The sequence below is a fragment of the Mesoplodon densirostris genome, chromosome 6, assembly GCF_025265405.1.
Source record: "Mesoplodon densirostris isolate mMesDen1 chromosome 6, mMesDen1 primary haplotype, whole genome shotgun sequence".
NCBI lineage: Eukaryota > Metazoa > Chordata > Mammalia > Artiodactyla > Ziphiidae > Mesoplodon > Mesoplodon densirostris.
Window position 1 is genome coordinate 11,537,812 of NC_082666.1, and position 21,284 is coordinate 11,559,095.

General features: G+C 39.0%; 2 protein-coding genes across 5 annotated transcripts in view; one reads left to right on the top strand and one right to left on the bottom strand.

Annotated features, from left to right (window-relative positions):
• DENND1A (DENN domain containing 1A) overlaps window positions 1–21,284 on the top strand; it is a 543,444-nt gene that overhangs the window by 178,966 nt on the left and 343,194 nt on the right. For all 4 annotated transcript variants that reach the window (XM_060100633.1, XM_060100635.1, XM_060100634.1 and 1 more), the window contains exon 5: window positions 880–999. In XM_060100633.1, the coding sequence (XP_059956616.1) occupies window positions 880–999 (120 nt within the window). The remainder of the gene's footprint in view (window positions 1–879; window positions 1,000–21,284) is intronic.
• LOC132492313 (mitochondrial import inner membrane translocase subunit TIM14-like) overlaps window positions 12,511–21,284 on the bottom strand; it is a 57,196-nt gene continuing 48,422 nt past the window's right edge. The window contains exon 2 of the mRNA XM_060101780.1: window positions 12,511–13,138. Coding sequence (XP_059957763.1) covers window positions 12,607–13,138 — 532 coding nt within the window. The 3' untranslated portion in view covers window positions 12,511–12,606. The remainder of the gene's footprint in view (window positions 13,139–21,284) is intronic.

Here is a 21,284-nt window from a genome sequence, read left to right on the forward strand (position 1 = left end):
TTATATGTGGTTTGCTGATTTTTGTGTTGATGCAGGAATTTTTAGCTTTTATCTTAAATGTTTTTCTTTAAAACCTTGTTTCCATTTCTTAGAACATACCTTGCATTGATAAGACATTTGCTATTTCTGTCCTGTAAGATATAAAATATATTCCTCATAAATTTGGAAATTATGAAAGATACAGGAATTTAGGAAAATAACAGCTAACCTTGCCCTCTTTTGAATTCCAGGTCCTCCCCTTAGTAGCTCTGTGAACTTGATTCAGTTATTTACCTATTCAGTTCTATAGTTTCCTTTTCTGTAAAATGGGAACATCTTCTAAATTCCAGGGTTGCTGGGAGAGTCAATGAGATGGTATAATATCAAGTGTCTAACTTTGTGGCTGGTACTTCAGCTCTGCTGTCGCAATCCCTGTTATTTTCTGAACTAGAGGAATGATCAAGTGAGCATCATCACCAGCGAGCTGGCAGAGAGGGCTTTGGCGTCAGATGGGTCTGGGTTTAAAATTCAGCTTTTTGCAGTTTACCAGCTGGCACCTTAGGCAGTGCCACTCTAGGTTATTTCTTCATCTATAAAATGAGGTTAATAGAATGCACCTTTCAGAACTGGATGCAGTGATCAACAGGGACACCTGCCTGAGCTCAGCAAGTAGGAGGTTTGGTAGCTGTGATGACGTGGTCACTGCTTGCTGTCTTTTTTTTCTGTTTTTAAATACTAGCTCACAGTCTGTTCCCTTGAAGTGTGTAAATTTTAAGTTCATTTATAAAGAATTCCACTGAGAAAGGAAATGTTACAGGTTCAACGACTTGTTGTGATTAGATACTTTATCAGGAAACTTACTGCACATTCATTTTCCCCTTTGTTCTGTCTTTGCGGCAGCCTCACAGTTAGCCAAGTTGGCCAGAACTTCACATTTGTACTCACTGACATTGACAGCAAACAGAGATTCGGGTTCTGCCGCTTATCTTCAGGAGCCAAGAGTTGCTTCTGTATCTTAAGGTAAGGAAAATGGCTTTCGCTATTGGCTAGTTCTGTGAAACAATGTCAGCATTTGCGTTGTTCTTCTGTAATTAAATTTTCCAGCTGTTCTTTTTATTTTCCTATCTGTTTCCCAAAAGTCACTGCACTTGGGGCGAAGGACTTCACAATGTTGTCCTTGCACTTTAAGTTCTACAGATAATTGTATTTATTTATTTGTATCACATCCCTTGGGTGGGAAAAGGGATCATTGCTTCTGGGGAGTGTGTAGAAGCTGGAGAATCAGCATGGCTTCAGATCCTCCTGCTGTTATCTGGAGCTGTCAGAAATTAGCCTGTTAGGCTTTCCCTTGGACATTTTGTGTATGTAAGATTATTAATAAAGTATGTGTCTGTAGCTCAGGACGTCTTGCAGACACTGATTGTGTCCTTCTCAGAGTAACACCCCTGCCCCCTTTGGGTCAATGAGTGAGTAACTGTTTCCCAACTTGGCTCCCTCTGTGGAGGTTTGAAAAAAGTGCAGAATCCTGTAAGAAGCCTTCTTTAGGTCTCTTCTAAAACCCCCTTCGTACACTAGAATCATGCTTGCTTACTGCTCCGTCTCCTCCTGCCAGATACGTAAGGCATGTTCTGGGGTGGGAGGATGTGTGGAAATCTGATTTTGGAGCTGCTGGCTCTGGGCTCCTGCTGGGAGCCTCCTGAGGGGGGAAGTAAAGGCATCCCACACACCCTCCTCCCCATCTGCCTCGGTTAAGTAGGTGTCAGAGGGGCCTGCCTCCTGTCTCTCTCTGCTCGTGTGCAACAGCTCCGTGCAGGACAGCAGGGAGGCGCCCCTGACAAAACCCGGGTCCCCAGGCTTGGGCCTGGGGATAAGAGGCCAGACCCTCTATGAATTCCAGAAAGGGTAGTTCTCTGGTGTACTAGTCTCTGCACTTTCTTCTCCTCCTCACTAGGAAGAGACCCCCCTGCTCCCCAAACACACACACCCTCACACCATGAGGGGGTGAGGGCTGACTTTCGAAGTGCCTGAGCTTGATAACTGTCAGTCAGGACTGCTACTTCTGCATTTCTCTACACAAATCTTATTATCATTATTATTATTATTATTTTATTTATTTTTTTTTTGTGCGGTACGCGGGCCTCTCACCACTGTGGCCTCTCCTGTTGTGGAGCAGCACAGGCTCCGGACGCGCAGGCTCAGCGGCCGTGGCTCACAGGCCCAGCCGCTCCGCGGCATGTGGGATCTTCCCGGACCGGGGCACGAACCCGTGTCCCCTGCATCGGCAGGCGGACTCTCAACCACTGCACCACCAGGGAAGCCCCTATCATTTATTATTTTTAATCAGTGAAGTCAACTTTCTTCTTCATCAAGCATAGCATCTAATTTGGGCATTAGAGAACAACTGCTGGAAAGAGCTTAAGAAGGAGGCACAAACCCGGCTGCTTTGTGAGGCTGCTATTCTCAAGCACACCTCAGTAGTCTAGGCCCAAGGATTGCCTGCCCAGGGTATTAGACTCTGATGTAAATTATTACTTACTTTTTTATTTAACAGTGTTTTTTTCAAGAAAATTTTCTCTTCCATTTTTGTCTAATGTTATATTTCAGCCTTGGCTAGGACACTGCATATTTATGTAGTCATTCAGAGGAGATGAGGGTTTAAACCAAGTTCTTGAAGTTTTGCAGGAAGGGTTTTGTCCCATGGTGTTTTGGGTTATGATGTTTCTTTCAAAGCTTGGATGTGTGTGTTGGGGGAAAGGGGACTCTTGAATTGCCATTATTGCATTCTCTCAGCAAATTTCAGAGAGTGGAAAGCTGTTTATTTAAAAATTTAAATTTAAAGATTGCTCGCATCTGATTCTGGCGTTTGTCTCTGTGTGTCTGTCTACATGTAGGGCCATGGACTTCAGGTTTGCAAGAAGCTAGTTGAATAGCCTCTTGCTGTCATCATTTAGAATGAAAAATAACAGCAATTTGTGTGTTTTCTGTCTGTTATACTAGCTTGGAACTATGGAAAAAAATTTGGTGGGTTAATTCATTCATTTGTTTGTCAGCCCTTAATTGAATGCCTACTATTAGCTAGTCCCTGTCCTTGAAGAGTTCCCAAGACGAGCTGGGGAGACAGATGATCATGCTATAATATGCTATATATAACACATAGAACGATCCCATGGCATAATGTCTTCTTACTATTGATAATCTAGTGCCAGAGGATAGTGGCTGTAGTTAAAAATAGTCTTCTGCGAATACTGAGACATGCATTTCATGGGTATTTAACATGAGGGCGGAAGGCTCTCTTTATCTTATCCAGCTTTTGCTTATATACAGGGCACACAAAATGGCACTTTCCCTGTGCTTGGTTTGGAAACATTGCTGGGTCAAGACTAGCATATGAGTGGAATGGCTTCTGTTAACCCTGGATGACTGGTTGGTGACATGTCCAGTGGAGAGTGGAGAAGTCTGCCAAGAGAACATGGGTGGGACTTGGGTCTGGGTTACATTATAACTATCATCCTCTTTTGCTGTTTGGTCTCCTTCCTCTAGTTAACCTGTGTCTTGAGGTCCAGTCACCCTTCTCAGTGTGCCTAGTACTCTAGCTCAAGTCTGCTCGGAAGCCACCTTTACTTTCGTTTTCCATTTTTTCCCGTGAAGGATGTAGTTCCCAGTGATGGCATCTGTGCAGACATAGCCTCCGCTGTTCTAGGATTTAGCTTCTTAGGGTCACTTTCTCTCTGGCTGCTGTCCCAAGCTCATATGCTTCCTGGCCCATATGAATGACTGGACGTTTCTGCCTTCACACATTTACCCATCCTCCCAGACTCAGCTTGGGCACTTCTCAGAGTAGCCTTCTCCAGGCAGAGGTAATCATCCCATCCTCTAGATGCACCCAGCATGCTTTGCACACTTCAGTTACACACTCATAAGCCTTGATCTTCCTTTGTCTTTCTCCTATTGAACAGTTAACTCTTTAGGGGTAAAGATTGTGTCTTAAACAACTCTGTATCCCCAGCACTTAGTGTAGTGCTCGACCAAGATATTGTGTGCATGGCTTTCAGAGACAGGGAGATCCATTCCATTCGGTTGGAAGAACAGGAAACGGATACTGAGGGCTCTGAGTGAGAGGACAGGCCACAGTGGACAGTAGTTCAAAGAGAAAATGTGAAATCCAGTGATTGGTTCATATTACCAAACAATTCATGTTAGTCATAAGAGGTGCACCTTTGTGTCACAGTGGAGATTCAATGACACAGTGGACAGACGTTATGTCCATAAAGGACTAGGTCATCAGTATTTACAAAATTCGAACTTAATTTCACAATGAAAGGTTCTTAGACATCCTTTATTCAATATAACTTATTAGGTTCATTGTTAGGAGCATTGTCTGTTCCTCCCCCCTAGAATGTAAGCTCTATGAAGGCTTGGAATTCTTCCCTTTGTTTGTTTTGTTCACAAATACACCCAAAGTGTATTTAAGAATGTCTGCGCATAGTAGACACTTAGTAATACTTGTTTTATGAAAGATTGAATCTCTGAGTTTATTTTTAAACATTTTTTCAAAGTTGGTTTGAACTCTTGTCACCAGCTAACCTTGACAGAGATGTAGTTGTACTGAAGTACAAGTCTTGTTAATGAAAGTACCATGGTATATAAAGTCAAATGCACTATTTCTTCCCACAATTGACTGGTTCTCTCTATTAAAGCATTTTAATTTACCTTGAGAGTCACCATTATATTGTTTAACTAGCTGCTAGTTAAATAATCTAGTTAATACTAGATTAAAAGCACCAGCTAGGAGAACAGGAGTTACGGGTGAGTTAGTTGTTCTTCATTATAAACCCAGGAATCTGAGAAAGTATTTTAGCATTTTTATATAGCACCATCTGAGTCTAAGATATAATAAGTATTTACCTCTGAAATCTTTCAAATATCATAAGACAAAGTGACCTAGATCATTTTTTTCGTGGCTTCTATTGCCCAAATAACACATGCCCCATCAAGGCTAAAACTGTAATGAAATATGCTATCTATAGCCAACTTCTGGTTTTGGATGAACAGAAGGAACGCCAGAGTTCAAAGCCATAACTGTATTGCTTGGGGTTGGGGGGAGTAGATTATGGAAGATAAGCCATACAATATTAAATTTCTTTACTCTTTATAAAGGAACTTTAAAAATATTTGTGTTCTACAATTTTCCCCTGTATATATAGGGATTTTATTTCAGCTCTTGAGAAAGCTTGAGTAACTATCTTTATACCCAAATAGGATTGTTCAGAACCTATTATACATTTTGGGAAGAAATAACTTGTTTCATCAAGATGGTATCTAAAATTTTTTTAGTTTAACATTTAAAGTTTTTATTCAATTAGTATCTTTGTATCTAGTATATATCAGGAATGAGCAATGAATAACGCGTGGTCTTTGGCCTTTATTTACCTCGGGGTCCCTTAAAATAGACACAGAGATCTAGCCCCAGTTCTCCATATGAGAACCTTTCAGATGTTACATTCATCCAAGATTTTGGTGAGCTGAATTTTCTGAACTTGGTATTACAAACTGAAAACAATGTATACTTTTTGTCCTTTACCAAATATAAAATTGAATATATTTCTGGGTGCACTGTTCCCAGGCCACCTCTGATTTTGATACCCACTTCCCATTTCACTTCTACTACCCTTACTGTCTTAGGAGCCACTTAATCTTTGGGAAGGGACTCTGTAAACAAGTAATTAAAATATAATGTGATAAGTGCTATTTAAAAAAATATGTATGTAGAGGGTTCTTTGGGGTCACAGATTAGGCAGTGCCCATGTCTGACTTGGAGAATTAGAGAAAGTGTTGCTGATGGGTTCCAGTTTAACTGGGTCTTAGAGAATCAATGGGGGCTTGCCTGGAGGAGAAAGGGAGAAAAGCTCTCTGGGCAGTGAGAACTGGTACACAAAGGCCCAGAGAAATGAAAGGTATAGCAAGATGAAAGAATGATGAGAATTCTGATGAGAGGGTGATAGCAAGAGATGATGCCATACAAATCTTGGGGCCAGGCTGTGAAAGCCCTTGTGGGACATGCTCAAGACTTTGAATTTATCCCATAGAAAATGGTGTGCCATGTGATGGTCTGGGGCAGGCGTTAGAAATATTGTTTTTACACCAAGGGTAAAGTGGCTTTTGTACATGAAATTGCTATCTACACAGGCTTGGGGTTTTCTGGTTATTGTTAGAGGGATGCTGCACATCACTTTGGGAGTAACACCTGATTTAGATTGGAATTTTCAAGCCTCAACTTTAGTTTTTTTTCTTTTTTAATTATACCTTAATGAAATATGTTCCTTGGCCCTCATTGGGGAGTTATTGTCCTTCTTTCCATGCAAATTGGCATGTGGGCTTATGTTTAAACGTTAATTGTGTTAAGTGAGAACCATCCTCCTTCTGGAACACTTTCTGTCTTAATGGCAGGAACAACTGTCGCATCCTTTTTTCATCTGTATTGGACTCATTTCTACTATAAACAGGAAAGCTCAGTTTTCACAGAGAAAAAGAAGCTAGAAGTAATAGAGTCTGGTTTTGAGAACTTTGGCTTCTCTCTCTAACTGTTCCAACACATACAGTTTAGGAGAAAAATCAAAGGACTCTTTCCTTAGGCAGGTGCAGTGGCAGAAGCCCTTTTGGATTGTGTTTTAGCTGCTTTGGTTTAAAATAAGTCTACGGGGGATGGGGAAGGGAGTTGGGAAGGAAGGCTGTGGGGACAGCTCCCAGATTTTTACCTTGAAAGCAGGTGCTGCTGAAATACTCCAGAAACAGATGGAATCTCCTATTCTTGTTTTAAGCTATTTATGGTTGTCTCGCCTGAGGGTATCCTGCTATACAAAAAAATGCACAGCCTGATGTTTGAGGGCAGTTTGGTCATCAAAGCGGGGGCCCCTCTGGGAGAAATCAGCCTTTCTTCCCAACGCCTTAAATGCCATTTGGGAAACCTGGATCTTTCATACTATTTAACAGAAGACTTTCCTCTGGTTTTCGAGTGTTTCCATCTCTGGGGCTGTTTGGTTTCTTTTTAATTCCTTCCCTTAAAAGTATGATGGGTACAATGTTGTTTTCTGGATGATCAGCTGGGAGGAGGCCTGATTGCTGCGCAGATTATAATTCCACTCATTGTGGGTCCTGGCACATGGCTCTGTCAGAAACTGAACCCATGGGATGGGGCTTGCAGAGGCTCTGGTTTACTAGGCCCAGGGCCCTTTCTCAGAGTACTTTGAAAGGCTTGAGGGGAGGGGGGGATGTGCTCATCGGAACATCACTTTGTGGGAGGCTGTAACTTTTTTTTTCTTAATTTAAAAAAATGAAGTGGTTTGGGAATGTTGCATGTTTTATTGCCACACAGATGCTTTCATGCTTAGAAATGTATAATCCTCTAGGGAGTCACAACTCAACAATAGTAACAGGCTGTACAGTTTTAAGAAAATCACCTTTAAAGGGGAGAAAGGAAGATAAATAAAATTGTCCTTGCTCTCCTAGCAGCCTGCTGTTTGAGGGCTGGGAAGCTGGACAGTTGGAAGGACAGGTGTGTCTTCTGCACCAGCAGCCAGCCTCAGGGCCGCCCACCATAGGAGAAAGCTTCTTTTCTCCTCCTGGTCCTTTACAAAGGAAACCAGCCTGTGAGTTGTGAGTATTTGCAAATCCAAGACTTTGGCTAAAAGAAAATTTTCATTTTGAGATTGAATGAGTTGGGCATTACAGTAGACATGGTATCTTCTCACTCTGTTTTGAAGGTAGGGCACTTCCTTTTCCTAATGCTCACGAAGCTCAGTGCAGGGCAGCAAGTGAAACCGCCCTAGGAACTCCAGGAGTACACTTTTTTGTTGTTTCCCCTCCATAGATTATTCATCTTGCTGCCTCTAGCAACTGCTGCTGATGGCTAATGTTATACCGTTTTGTAGATGGATAGAGTTAAGTCAGGAGAGCTCACTATAGAGGATTTGGAAGGGAAGGGAGGAATCAGCATTTATTTAATATGCCAGGTGGTTTACATAATTCTCATTTATTCTTATTTCAACCTTATGAAATTATCTCCCTTGTAGAGATAAAGGGCTGGAGACTGAAAGAGATACAGTGACTTGACCAAGATCTCACAAAGAGTAAGTGAAGGAATTTGGTTTGGAACCTAAAATCCAACCCAGAGCTCATACTCTCAACTGCTCTGGGCTTATTGCCATACCTTTCTTTTGTGTCTGATTCAAAACTTCAAATTTTATTTTCTTGCCACCAAGCAATCTTTACGGGTTTCAAAAGTTTGTTTCTCTTCATATATATTTAGATAAAAGATCCATGATCAGTTGTTTGCCTTTGCAGAATGATCTCAGAGGTGAGTTTCAAGAGCTCTTAAGGGGCTTCCCTGGTGGCGCAGTGGTTGAGAGTCCGCCTGCCGATGCAGGGGACACGGGTTCGTGCCCCGGTCCTGGAAGATCCCACATGCCGCGGAGCGGCTGGGCCCGTGAGCCATGGCCGCCGAGCCTGCGCGTCTGGAGCCTGTGCTCCTCAACAGGGGAGGCCACAACAGTGAGAGGCCCGCGTACCGCAAAAAAAAAAAAAAAAAAAAAGAGCTCTTAAGAATAATGTACTACAGCCCATCCTCATTTTATATATGATGAAATGGAGACCTGAAGAGGAAAGACTTTTTGTTCCAAGTTCTTTAGCTGGCTAATAGCAATCTTCTGACCCCCAATCCAGAGTCTTGTCCAGGATATGGCAATGATTTTTCCAACTCAGGAGAATAAGCCCAAGACCACCTGTGACTAAGGTTTTTCAGGACTCAGTAACCTCCAGTTAGCATCAAAAAGTCACATCCGCTTTTGGCCAGCGTCATTGCAGTCTGTGTGAACAATCCAACCATCCTATTATAGAGTAAAGAAAATGATACAGTTTTGTGTAAATCTGATGCAGGGTATGTTTGAATGGAAAATGAGTAAAACTGATCCTGCCTTCTGAGAGAGAGAGTCTTAAGAATTCCATATGAGGGACGCTTTTTGGGAGACAGGGAAAACATGCTATAGGAGAGGCCAGTTGGTGCTTTTTGGTTGAGTCTGAGTGTCAGCAATTTTTATTGGACCTCCCTGCAAGCAAGCCACTTTCCTACAACAGCAACAATAAGCAGAATGTATTTATTTGAGCCTTATCTTTGCTTTTCACTGGGCAGGGGGTAGAAAGGAAAATAACTCAATATGCTTCACACCTAAAATTGCCCTTTGGATCTAAGCTGCACTCTTATTTTAAGAGCAAGATAGATTTGTGAATACAAAGAAGAGTCTGAATTTAGGTTTTCTGGCCCTTCCAATGATCAGTTTTAGAAGCAGTAGGAGGCCTAACATTTATCCCTCATGGAAAGGCCCTGGAAGACTGAGATAATAGTGTACCTCTTTACATCATTTCAGACAGAAAACTCATTATGCCATCTGAAGTTTGAAGAGCCCACAATTCTTACAATCAATTATGAGTCACTTACTTTTAAGCTGTAATTTTTTTGAGATTATGAAGATATACTTCCTCATTAGAGGACTTTAGAAAATTTCAGAAAAGTAAGAAAAGCAGTCTATCATCTTATGACTCTAATAATGACTAGATGTGTTTCTTTCCTTGGATTGGGATCATGCTGTAGGTATAGTTTTCTCCCTAGCTTTTTCATTTATCATATTGTAAGCAGCATCTTTCCATATCATTAAATATTCTTTCCTGAGAATCTTTTTGACTGTATAACTTATTTTTGTGAGATTGATTTATAAGGGAGGAAGCTCTTAGTTATCTAAAAAAAAATTTTCTTGCTAAGACTTACGTTCTTTTAAAAAATGCATTTGTTCCAGTGAATTTGTCATTCAGCTAACTACTTTGGTATTTTTGTTTAAAAAAAAAGCTCAACTACTTTTTATCTTAACGTGTGAGCTGTTACCCAATTCTTGACAATGAAAAATAATTATTAACTTCTGAAAACAGTGAACATAAAAGTATGGAAATAGTATCAAAAGTCTTATTTAAATCAAATGACAAATAATGTATTTAGTTTACTTTTCCTTTTCCTATTTTCACTTTGACATATCTTCAAAGTAATCCTTTTTATTAGTGTGAGTTGTGTTGTAAATTGCAAAAAAAAAAAATAATGTAGCATAAAGGGAATACTTTTAAAGTTACATAGCAATATAAATTTTGATTTTTAATATATTACATTCTGAATGAGAAGAAAGTATATGCATCTTAAAACTTTATGTAGAAATAACTTAGGGAATTTTTAAACGTTGTAGGTAAAATTAAGTTCTGTGCCGTAGTATGCAATGGAAATTGAATAGGTGTTTATTTCTCATTCATGGGACATATAACTACCAGTAACCTTCAGCAAAACTAAGGGCAGTTGTCCTCTAACTCAATTCACAAGTGTTAGACTGCCACTATGGAGATTTTTAATCCCTTATCTATAATATAAAACAATATTTATTACAAAATTAATGCTGAGAGGCATTATTTATGGTTTCTAATCCATTGTATTTCAGATGTCTTTGAAGTAAGGTGGGTGGAGCTTTGTATGTGGGGTTAATTGTCCCATTGTTCATTTATTCAGTCTGGTATTTTAACTAGCTCTTTATGTGTATTAATGAGCCCAAAATGCAGCAAAAATGCTGGGCTCTAAAAAAACTTGACATTTTAAAACTTATTTAAACGTGTGGTGGAAAAAGAAGTTGAGTGAAACTCAGTGTCCTGTAGTTTTTTTGCCTGAGCTCCTAATGACTGGTTTCCTTTAAAAAATTATTTTTTATTTTTTAAATTCTAGTCCCATAAGAAAATGACAAGTCTTTGGGGGGATAAAAAACTAAAAGCCACAAAAAAATACCCCAAGTCAAAAAGACTCTAAAGAAACTATATTTGCTAGTGTCCAGTTTTCTGCTGAGCTAGGATTTTTACCATCATCTGTTTTTAAAAAAAACACATATATAGTAATTTTCGTTATCATCTTAAAGAAATTTTTAATTTGTACTTTTTCTTTTTTATTAGTATGTGGAAATATACTAAATGTTGATTATCCTCATTAAGTAAAGGTAGCCATTGTTCCCTAACTACTGGAAACAATACTTGTTTTTATCTTTTTTCTCTTTATTAAAATTCCCTGGAGATTATAATTCCAGGTCTTTTTATTTGAAGAGATAGTTTAACTTTCATACAATGGGACTCCCTGAATTTGTCCTCTCCTCAGATTTAGTACTTAAATTGGAATGAACATTGGTACTATATTTGATTTTTTTAATCTTCTTAAAAATTGGATTAATAATATAAAATATTTCCACTTACCCATCATTCATCTTTTTTCTTTTTTTAAAGGAATATTTGTTTATTTATTTATTTATTTATTGTCTGCGTTGGGTCTTCGTTGCTGCACGCGGGGTTTCTCTAGCTTGGATGAGCGGGGGCTAGTCTTTGTTGTGGTGCGCGGGCTTCTCGTTGCGGAGCACGGGCTCTAGGTGCGCGGGCTTCAGTAGTTGTGGCACGTGGGCTCAGTAGTTGTGGCTGGCGGGCTCTAGAGCACAGGCTTAGTAGTTGTGGCACATGGGCTTAGTTGTTCCACAGCATGTGGGATCTTCCTGGACCAGGGATGGAACCCACATCCCCTGCATTGGCAGGCGGATTCTTAACCACTGCACCACTAGGGGAGTCCCCCCATCATTCATCTTTGTCTCAGTTATTTCAATGGTGAATTGAGGATAGTACTAACTGAGAATTTTGTTGTGATGCCTAATAAAACAGCACTTGATAAAGTTCTTTGTGTGTTATATCTGCTGTGTAAGTGTTTAACTACAACCCTGTGCCTTTCTTTTGTAAACTGTGAACTGTAACCTGCAAAAAGAAAGTGCATTGATTTTAACTATATGTACACACATAAGTATGTATACATAAGTATACATATATATTATATATGCTCACATAAGTACACACTTACGTAGCAAATACTCAAGTCATCACTAAGTTAAGAAATTTCCAGCACCCAGAATAATTTTTTCTCCTATGTATGTATCCCTGAATAATATGGTATGGTTTTGTCTGGCTTGGAACCTGTATGAATTGAATTATACAATTTGGAATTGTTATTTTAAGTCTTCTTTTGCTTAATTTTTGAGATTTATCTATGCTGTTTCTTTTCTTTGCTATATAGGTGTTTCATATTGTATGACCATACTACAGTTTGTTCATACATTCAACTGTAGGTGGCCATTTGGGCTGTTTTCAGTTCATGGCTTTTTTTTTTTTTTTTTTTTTTTTTTAGTTATTTTCACATTGTATTTTAATTATCAGTTTATCAGTCTCCCATCAGATTGGGGATTCCTTCAAGGAGAGACTATCTTGTTCACTTTGTCTTGACACAGGTACCAAATTATTTGACAAATGAGTAACAAACACTTCAAATGGCATGCATTTATCCATAATTATTGAGTATTAACCTACAAATATTCTGTAATCCAATTTTAAATCCTCAAATTTATACCAAGGCTTTCATTTAGCTTATGCTAATTTTTAAAATGTGTAGCTTTGAGGCATTTTATTATAAAAAGCTGGTACTCATACATAAATGAGTTGGAACTTAAAATTCATCATACATTTACTTCATTTTTTAGCTTGACCTTCTAGTAAATCTTTAGCTTCATTGATTTTGGCTGCTATATAAGGAGATCCTCCCTTGTCTGGGTGATTTAAAAGCATAATTCGTCGATGAGCATCTCTTATTTTTCCCTTATTGGCAGTAGGGCTTACACCTAGTATTAATGCTGCTTCCCGTTTTGTCATTTTGGGTTCAAACCCACCTCTGTAATAGCCACCACTGAAGGCAGATTTTGGTAGACTTTGAAAAACTTGTTTTACTTGTGGCTCCATATGCTTCATGGCTTGCAAAGCGTAATGGCCTGCAAATCCTGCAGCAGCAATGGTCAGTCCAGCTGCTACCACTGTACTGGCCATGGTTCCCGCTCGGCTCCTCTGCTTCCACCGGGAGCGCGGTACATCCCTCCCCACCAACTCTATGCCTCTACATTGAAGCGCCGCGGCCACAACCAGCACGTACAAACCGCCCAGACACGGGCGCCCCAGGAAATACGGCAATGGCGGCCGTAAACTAGGCCGGAAAACTCTCAGTTCATGGCTTTAATGAACATTTTTGAACAGGTATCCTGGTACACAAATGCACTAGGTTCTTTGGTGTATGAACCTAGGAGTTAAATAGCCAAACGTCTTGGGTACATACATCTTCAACTTTATTGGATAATGCCACATTGTTTTCTAAAGTGGCTGTGCCATTTTATGGTTCTGCCAGCTGTGTATAAGCATCCTTCTAGTCCTACACTGCTTCCCCATCTTGCTTTTTAAAGAAGACATGCAGCTTGCTATTCTTCTTTCACAAAGTCTGTGAGATCTAGGTGTTGTCCCTCTTTATTTCCCTAAAGATTAGTCTGGCCTCATTGTCTGAAGAGGCATTGTTAGAGAAAGAGACAGTGCTGGGGTTGGAAGAGGCAAGTTGATCATCTCTGACGTAAAATGAGCTGTAAGGTGGCATGGTATAAAGAGCATGGTCTGGAGTCAGAGCAGGACTTGAATCCTAGTCCAGCTGATGTAGAAGTGTGCTTTTAGGTGCTCCATTTACTGTTTTTGAGCCTTAATTTCCTCATATCTGCTTTTTTTGGGGTGAGGACTAGAGATAATATAGGCAAAAAATCTTGGTAAGGTAGTCACTGCTACCTTACAACATTACATAGTGCAGGAGTTATCAAAAGAAGGATAGACCAGTTGTAACATATACATGTCATTGTCATAGATGTGATTTGTGTGGGCATGTACATAACCAAATCTATGTGAGCCTGGTCACATCAACTTGAAGATGATCCTTGATGACCATGAGGTGGGCACTTACACACTGTGGTCAGGGTGGAAAATGAGGCAACATTCCTGGAAAACAATTGGCAATGTATATTCAAAACTTTAAAAATTATTCCCATTTTTGGAATCTCCTAAGGAAAACTCTAATATATGTATAGATACATGTATGAGGATGTCTATTATAGCACATAGAATGAAAAATTAGAAACAATGAATGGAGGGGGATAGCTAGGTTAATACCATTAAAATTATGTTTTCAGTGATTAATGACATGGAAAATATCTAGGACATAGTGTTATGCAAAAAAAGCAAGAGGTGAATTTTCATATATGATATCTCTATTTTGTAAGAAATTTATAGAAAAAAAACCTGGTGGTTGAATATCAAAGCATTAACAATGAGACTAGTTAGGTAATGGGACCACGGGTGTTTTAAATTTTCTTTTTTGTATTTTTTAATGAAGTCGTTCTTGCAGTTTTATCCTGTCAAGTTCAATCCAAATATTTATTGCACCACAGTTTATGTGTTTTTTAATTTAGAAAAATGATAACTACCTTCATATAGAACATGATTCCCAGTATAGAATGCCACAAATGGTAGTACTTTAACTACCAAAATGACCACTGATGCTCTAGTATGTGTTTTTCTCCTCCTAAGTTTGCAGAATGGACTTGAGCTCTGGAATCAGACCTGTGTTCAAATTTTGGTTCTACTACTTACTAGCCATAGGAATGGAAGAAAGTCACTTCACCTTTCTGAGCCTCAGTTTCCTCATCCGTAAAACAGAAAATACTTCCCACAGTAGCCGTGAAGATTAAATGAGATTTTTGGTGCTCAATTCCAAGTAATTATTCCCATGTTGCCTTGCAAGATTTAAAAATGCTATCAGCTATAAAGTGTACCGTAGAGGTAAAAACAGATTTTCAGGGGGAAATAGGGGGCTGTATTGAATTTTCAGATTGATTTCAAGAAGCATCTTGATTTTAGAAACATTAAAAATGAGTAAGAGTTCATCTTAATTGAGAAATGATTGCATTAATTTCACAGTGGGATATTTAGCACCTATCCTATAGATTATCACTGTTTTACACTCATCTAGTTGACCTTTTAATTTTCTCAGAAATTTCTGTCATATTTGTGTGAAAGGACTAGGAACCTATTCCCAATTCGTGCCTCAAACCTGCTTTTTATGGCCTCAGGATCTCTGTCATAACCCGTTTTATGCTTTCACAAACTGAGCCCCTGGGGAGCTGTCTGCACTTTTCAGTGTGATCCAGCTGAATTCCTTCCCTTCCCCACTTGAGCCCTTTGATTTGCCAGGTTTTTGTTCATCTACCCTAAGGATGGACTGAGATTGCTGAGCACGGCCTCTCTTGTGGTGCAAAGTGAGAATTGTTTCTAATTGAGCAGAAACATGTGGAAGGATCAGGAATATCTCAAGGGATTACAGAAAAATTCCAAATTTGTACTACTTACAGCTTGTGTTTAGAACAGGGTCTGCTGGGAATAAATGTTAGTTAGTGTGGCCTGTGACCTTAAAAACTGTTGACATGGACTTCAGCCAGAAACTAGCCACAGACCTCCTTTGTTAAACTCATTCATAGCTCTTTGAAAACTCTAGTCAGTGAAAGTTGCCAGCTCCAATCTAAGCAGAGCCCTTTTTTTTTTTTTTTTTTCCCATGCTTTGGAAACAGAGGACGCCCCTTAACCAGCAAGGCTTCTTTAATAAGACTACATGGCCTTAAACGCAATTGGAATTGACAACTTCCTGGCTTGGGTTTGCCAACTGGCAGGGCTGTGAAGCCGAGGGGACAAACAGCGTTGGGGCGCTGTGCACTTGTGTTTGTGTATGTGCAGAGGAAACTGAACTCCAGAGCACTGTGATACCCCTTCACTCCAAAAGCAACACTGTGGCCTGAATTGGACACATCTTCCTAGTGTTCTGGCTGGGGTAGACAATTCACAATTCGCTCTCAGCATAAAGAAAAAGAGAAAATGACTGCACTTTCTTTTTCTTCTTCTTCTTCTTTTTTTTTTTTTTTTTTTTTGCGGTACGCGGGCCTCTCACCCTTGTGGCCTCTCCCGTTGCAGAGCACAGGCTCCGGGCGCACAGGCTCAGCGACCATGGCTCACGGGCCCAGCCGCTCCGCGGCATGTGGGATCTTCCCGGACTGGGGCACGAACCCGTGTCCCCTGCATCGGCAGGCGGGCTCTCAACCACTGCGCCACCACAGAAGCCCTGCACTTTCTTTTTGATGGCGATGGTTCTGGCCTTTCCCTTCTTTCCTCAAAACCCTTGTTTTAATCTTTTCATCGGTGTTGTGTTGCTCAACTATAGCACAACACATTTTTGGATGGTACTCAGCATCCACTCTGGAGTTTTACTTAACAAATTTCAGTTTCTATCAAGCTGAAGGGATAGTCAGGATATCTCTTCATTTTACTGGTTGAGGAAACTGAGGCATGAGGATGTTAAGCAGTTTCTTCTCCCTTGCTCTCTATCAAAAGGAGTCATAAGAAAAGGCCTTAAATGATTTGCTGCCCCTGCAAAGCAGCATAGTAATTGAGACTAGAGACTAATATTTTCTCTAGTTTTTGTCTTTAATCCAAAGACTACATTATCTGAATTTAAAGACAGGGAGGCAAATAGAATGTTTAGAAAAAATGAATAAGTTAATCAGACTAGAAAGAGAAAGCAGTTATTCTGCTTACAAAGTTGATTTATTTTAATACTGTAACATGTTGATGGTGGCTAGGAAAGCTATCTTGGTTATCAATTGTCATCCTGAGATATACAATCATATCAGTCTATATCTCTGTCTACTTGACTACTTGTTAAATTTTGGTTGTTGGAATATAATATTTATTTCCAGTTATGCTGTTGAAGTTGTTATTTTTAACATAAATACTCCAGCAAACTTATCACTTATAAAAGCTGCTGAGGTTTGGTGTGATTTCAATCAGGCATGTGTGAGGAGAAAAGGGAATGTCACATTGGCCTAAGAATCAATGGCACATAGGCTAGGAATATGGAAACTCTATGAAGAGAAATTATATAATTTCCTAGAGACTTTATAAGAATTTAGATGTGATTAAAAGGGAACGCATAAGAGAACCTGATCTATTGTAGGTGCTCCATAAGTATTTGTTGAATTAATAAAATTGGTAAAGGAAACTTATTTCCCAGTCTCAGTATTTGCCCGTTCACACACACACACAAATAATATCTCTTCCTCAAAACCCTTACCTTAGAGCATTTGTTACTCCCACAGAAGGTAGATGATGCCCTCATATTTTAATTACCTAAAGTTCTAACACAAAGCTTTTAGATTTAGTCAGAACTAGATTCAAATTCAAATTAGCCACATGACAAATCAAATCACTTAACTTTTTCTGATCCTCATTTCCCGCACCTATAAAATAAAGATAATGAGATCTACTTTGTAAAGTTGTTAACATATAGGTAAAAATGTTCTATGAAACACCTGATTCAGGCATTAGAAACACAGAATTGGGGCTTCCCTGGTGGCGCAGTGGTTGAGAGCCCACCTGCTGATGCAGGGGACACGGGTTCGTGCCCCAGTCCGGGAAGATCCCATATGCCGCGGAGCGGCTGGGCCCGTGAGCCATGGCCGCTGAGCCTGCGCGTCCGGAGCCTGGGCTCCGCAACGGGAGAGGCCACAACAGTGAGAGGCCTGCGCACTGCAAAAAAAAAAAAAAAAAAAAAGAAACACAGAATTGTTTTTCAGAAAGGAACATATTATTTTCATCATTTGTTTCTCTCCTACCCTCTATCAGAGGGAGTTGTAAGAAAAGGTCTCAGATACTTTGCTGAGTCTAAGACTTTCCCTGCTCATACAGGGAATGTTGTTACTCTGAAGACCAGCTAAGAGTGCTTGAAAGTGTCCCAAACTCTAAATACAATAGAAAATCTTTACTAGCCTATGGAAATGATGGTTGTTTTCTGTGCCTATGCTCTATACTAAGAGTAGATTAGATTGTTAGAAAATATATTTAGATAAATAGATGATTAAGAAAGCCAGATTCTATTTTTCCTTGCTTTTTGTCAGTTAGGAAGTTGCTAGTAATTTCAGAACGTTGTACAGTACAGAGAATTACATAGAATTCTTTGAACTTGTGTTGAGTTCCCTTTCACACAGGATTTCACTGTAAGTGCTCTCATTCTTAAACACACTTAAAGGTTGTTTTACAAGTATTAATTCTGAAGCTCTCCCCCATTTGAGCTGATGAATCCGTTGGTTTTTATAACCTCTCTATTTATTATGTGAGTCTCAACCTTGGTGTTTTGTGTGAATAGCAAATTATATGAAGCCCTTTTTTCTGTCTCCTACATTCCAGGGGTTTAAGAATGTGCTCTGAACAAGGTGGAGGAGGGTGAACAACTCTAATGTGTAGAAGAGGGAAGATTATTTGTCAGATTTTATTTTAAGGGAATATTTTCCCCTAAGAGTTCATAAAATGAGAGTATGTCATCTTTTCTTCTAAAGATTTCCCCCCTAATGCTACCTCATTTTCCAAACTTTCATTAATAGCTCTTTGCAGCTGAAGCAAATATTTTAGATCTTTCTTGTGCTCTCCTCCAGCTGGGAGTGTCTCTCACACATCAAAGGCAGATATGAGCCTCTCATTAAAAGATACTATGAGTTCATCATCTCAGAAGAGTGGGACCTGAAAACCTGAGATAACTTTCAGCTACAGGTCCTATCTAAGCTGGGGTGAGATTTTCCCGTGGTTTACCACATTTCTTTTCTCAGTTTGTCACTCCCAGATGCTTGAAAGTCTGGTTTTCTCTCTTGGTTTTATTATATCTGAAGATTATCCTTATTCAAAATAGGAACTTAGTTTTAGGGCTTAGGATAGATAAATGCTTTAAAATTTATTTTTAATAAGAAAATAAAGAATCCTCACACTTAGGAAGGAAGCCCGAAGTTTGCTTGTTATTTTCTCTCCCTCCTCTCCTACATGTGTTTTGTGCTAGGCCTTCTTAGTCCCTCACTGCGCTAATTGCTCTAGGGTCTATAAGGTAAGTATTTGAAACTTAAGACAGCTCTGAAAATTCTACAAATCTCTCTTTTCCTACCTTTTGCTAATGAAAAGCAACACTGAAATCAGAGTTATTCAACAGATTTCTTGAGAATATGGCAGAAAACTTGTTATGTCCTTCAGATTTTATTTTTGAAAGCATTTCTAGATTAGGGTGAAGGCTGGAGTGTTATACTCTAGCTAAAAGACATACTAAATGTTCTTAGCTTCTTTTATATTTATATGTGCACAAGCATACATGTGAACGTGTTATAACAAAATATTGCAGGTTTCATCATTTGAGTAATAGCCACAGCAAATCCAGATTATGTTTTTTCCATAGTATTTACTTTCCTTACTTTGGTCATTTTCAAGCTCTGTGTTAGTATTTTCTAGCCAAAGGTGAAAGTTGTCCTCAGATAAATATTAGGATGGCCTGCCAGCCAAATCCTAGGCAACCCAGTGAATTACTCTCTTTGATAGTAGAAGGGTCTAGTTCAAGTTGCTCTGAATGGCATTTAACTATAAAACAATAGCCTTAACAAAAGTTGCTGGTGTCCTTCAAATTGTTTCTGTACCAGTAGCCAATTCTTTTGGCACTTTAGGATATGAGGTTTGTTCCATTAATAATTTGGAGTGCAAGTTTTCAGAGCATTACAAAGCCAATGAATGGAGGGGCGGGGGGTGGACAGAAAAGTATATAGATGGGTTGAACATGCATGAAGTAAAAACTGAAAAGCAAGCAAACAAAAACATCACACACCCCCGCCCCCCCAACACACTACACACGCACGCACAAACCCAGAAGCTGTTGACTTGGCAGTTTTTCATTCTTTATGACTCTAGGGACAGGTTTAAATTGGGAATTTTTTTTTTTTTTAATTCTCTTGTGCTGTGGTGAACCGGAAGGCAGTGTTTGATGTAATCTGGCCCAGATGTCAGCAGTGTGCAGCTTTGTGATGATTATTTATCTTAAGGTTTTTACTTTGTAAAAGGAGCATCAGCAAACAGTTGTTTAGCATCATAAGTTTTATTCAGTGACTGTTTTTGAGATTCTGTGTGTGTGTGTACAAACTAACGTAGATTAGTTTAAATATACTTTAAATGTAATTTCATTTTAGCTATTAATCTTAAAATCCTCTTTAACAAATGCTGGTTACGAGTCCCCTGATAAATGTTAATATGTTTAACGCTTTACATTCTGGATATTGTTCCTCTTATTTTAGTTTCTCGTTCTTCTAGGAAGTTTTCTGAGCTAAGACCATTAAATTAGTGGGCTCTTTTAAATGGTCTCGGAAAAAATTTTCTCAGAATGTTAATTTCCCAGGATATTTGTATTTTTTGGTTACATAATAGCTTAGAATGTAAATGGCAAAACTTCAGTAACAGTTAGCAAATAGCAGTCCATTTAGTCACTTGGATTTCAGGTGTATATGTTTTTATATGTTTTCAAAATATTTCCAAAGGATGGGAGTTGCTCAATCCACTTTTGCCCCCTTTGAAGTGCTATTATGGCTGCTAAATCCCCTGAAGAAAATGGAGTTTGAAATCTCTTCCTGGGACATCCTGTTATCATAATACTATTTTAAAGATCAAGGGATACACATGAAAAATCTTTGCTTCTGTTACGTTTTTTCCAAACACAGCTAGGTTTTCTTAGTAAATTTAATTCAAACTACACAATTACATAGTGACTGATTTCAATTCAAGGTTAAATTTTTAAATTTCGAAATGTTTTCCATATTGATGCCAACAGTAATTCTAACCTAGTATAATAATAATTCTAACTCAGGCAGAATTAACTACTATACTCCCTTAGCTCACCTCACTGGCTTTAATGAAATTTTTGTCTGTCTTAAAAATGCCAATAAATTACATTGACATTCTATAACTTTAAGATCAATAGCATCACAGCATTGGTAGTTAATTAAGACAGTCTTCATCGGCAGCAGTGTAGTATATAGGAAAGATTAGTTTTAGGACTTGGGTTCAAGTTTTATATGTACTTCTGATAGGCCAGGTGACATTGGGCAAGGTGTCTGACCTGTATCAACCACATCTATAAAATGAGGGAGTTGGACTAGATAGTTGTCAACGTCCCTTGAGACTCAAATTTTATGTGGGCTTTTTTTTTTTTATTCAAGTCATCTTATTAAATTCCAGTGAGTTCATTAGGGCTTTATTGCTATAATTCATGTTTCTTGGATGATTCTTTCCTTATTCCCCTGAATGAGTTTGAGATGCATGATCAGAGGGATTCTAGAAGTTTTAGTATGGTCTTGCCAATGCATGGAAGTATTTAAAATTTTTTTAAATTGCTTTTGATTCTTAGCATTTTTGTCACTTTTAGATGGAACATTAAATATGAAACC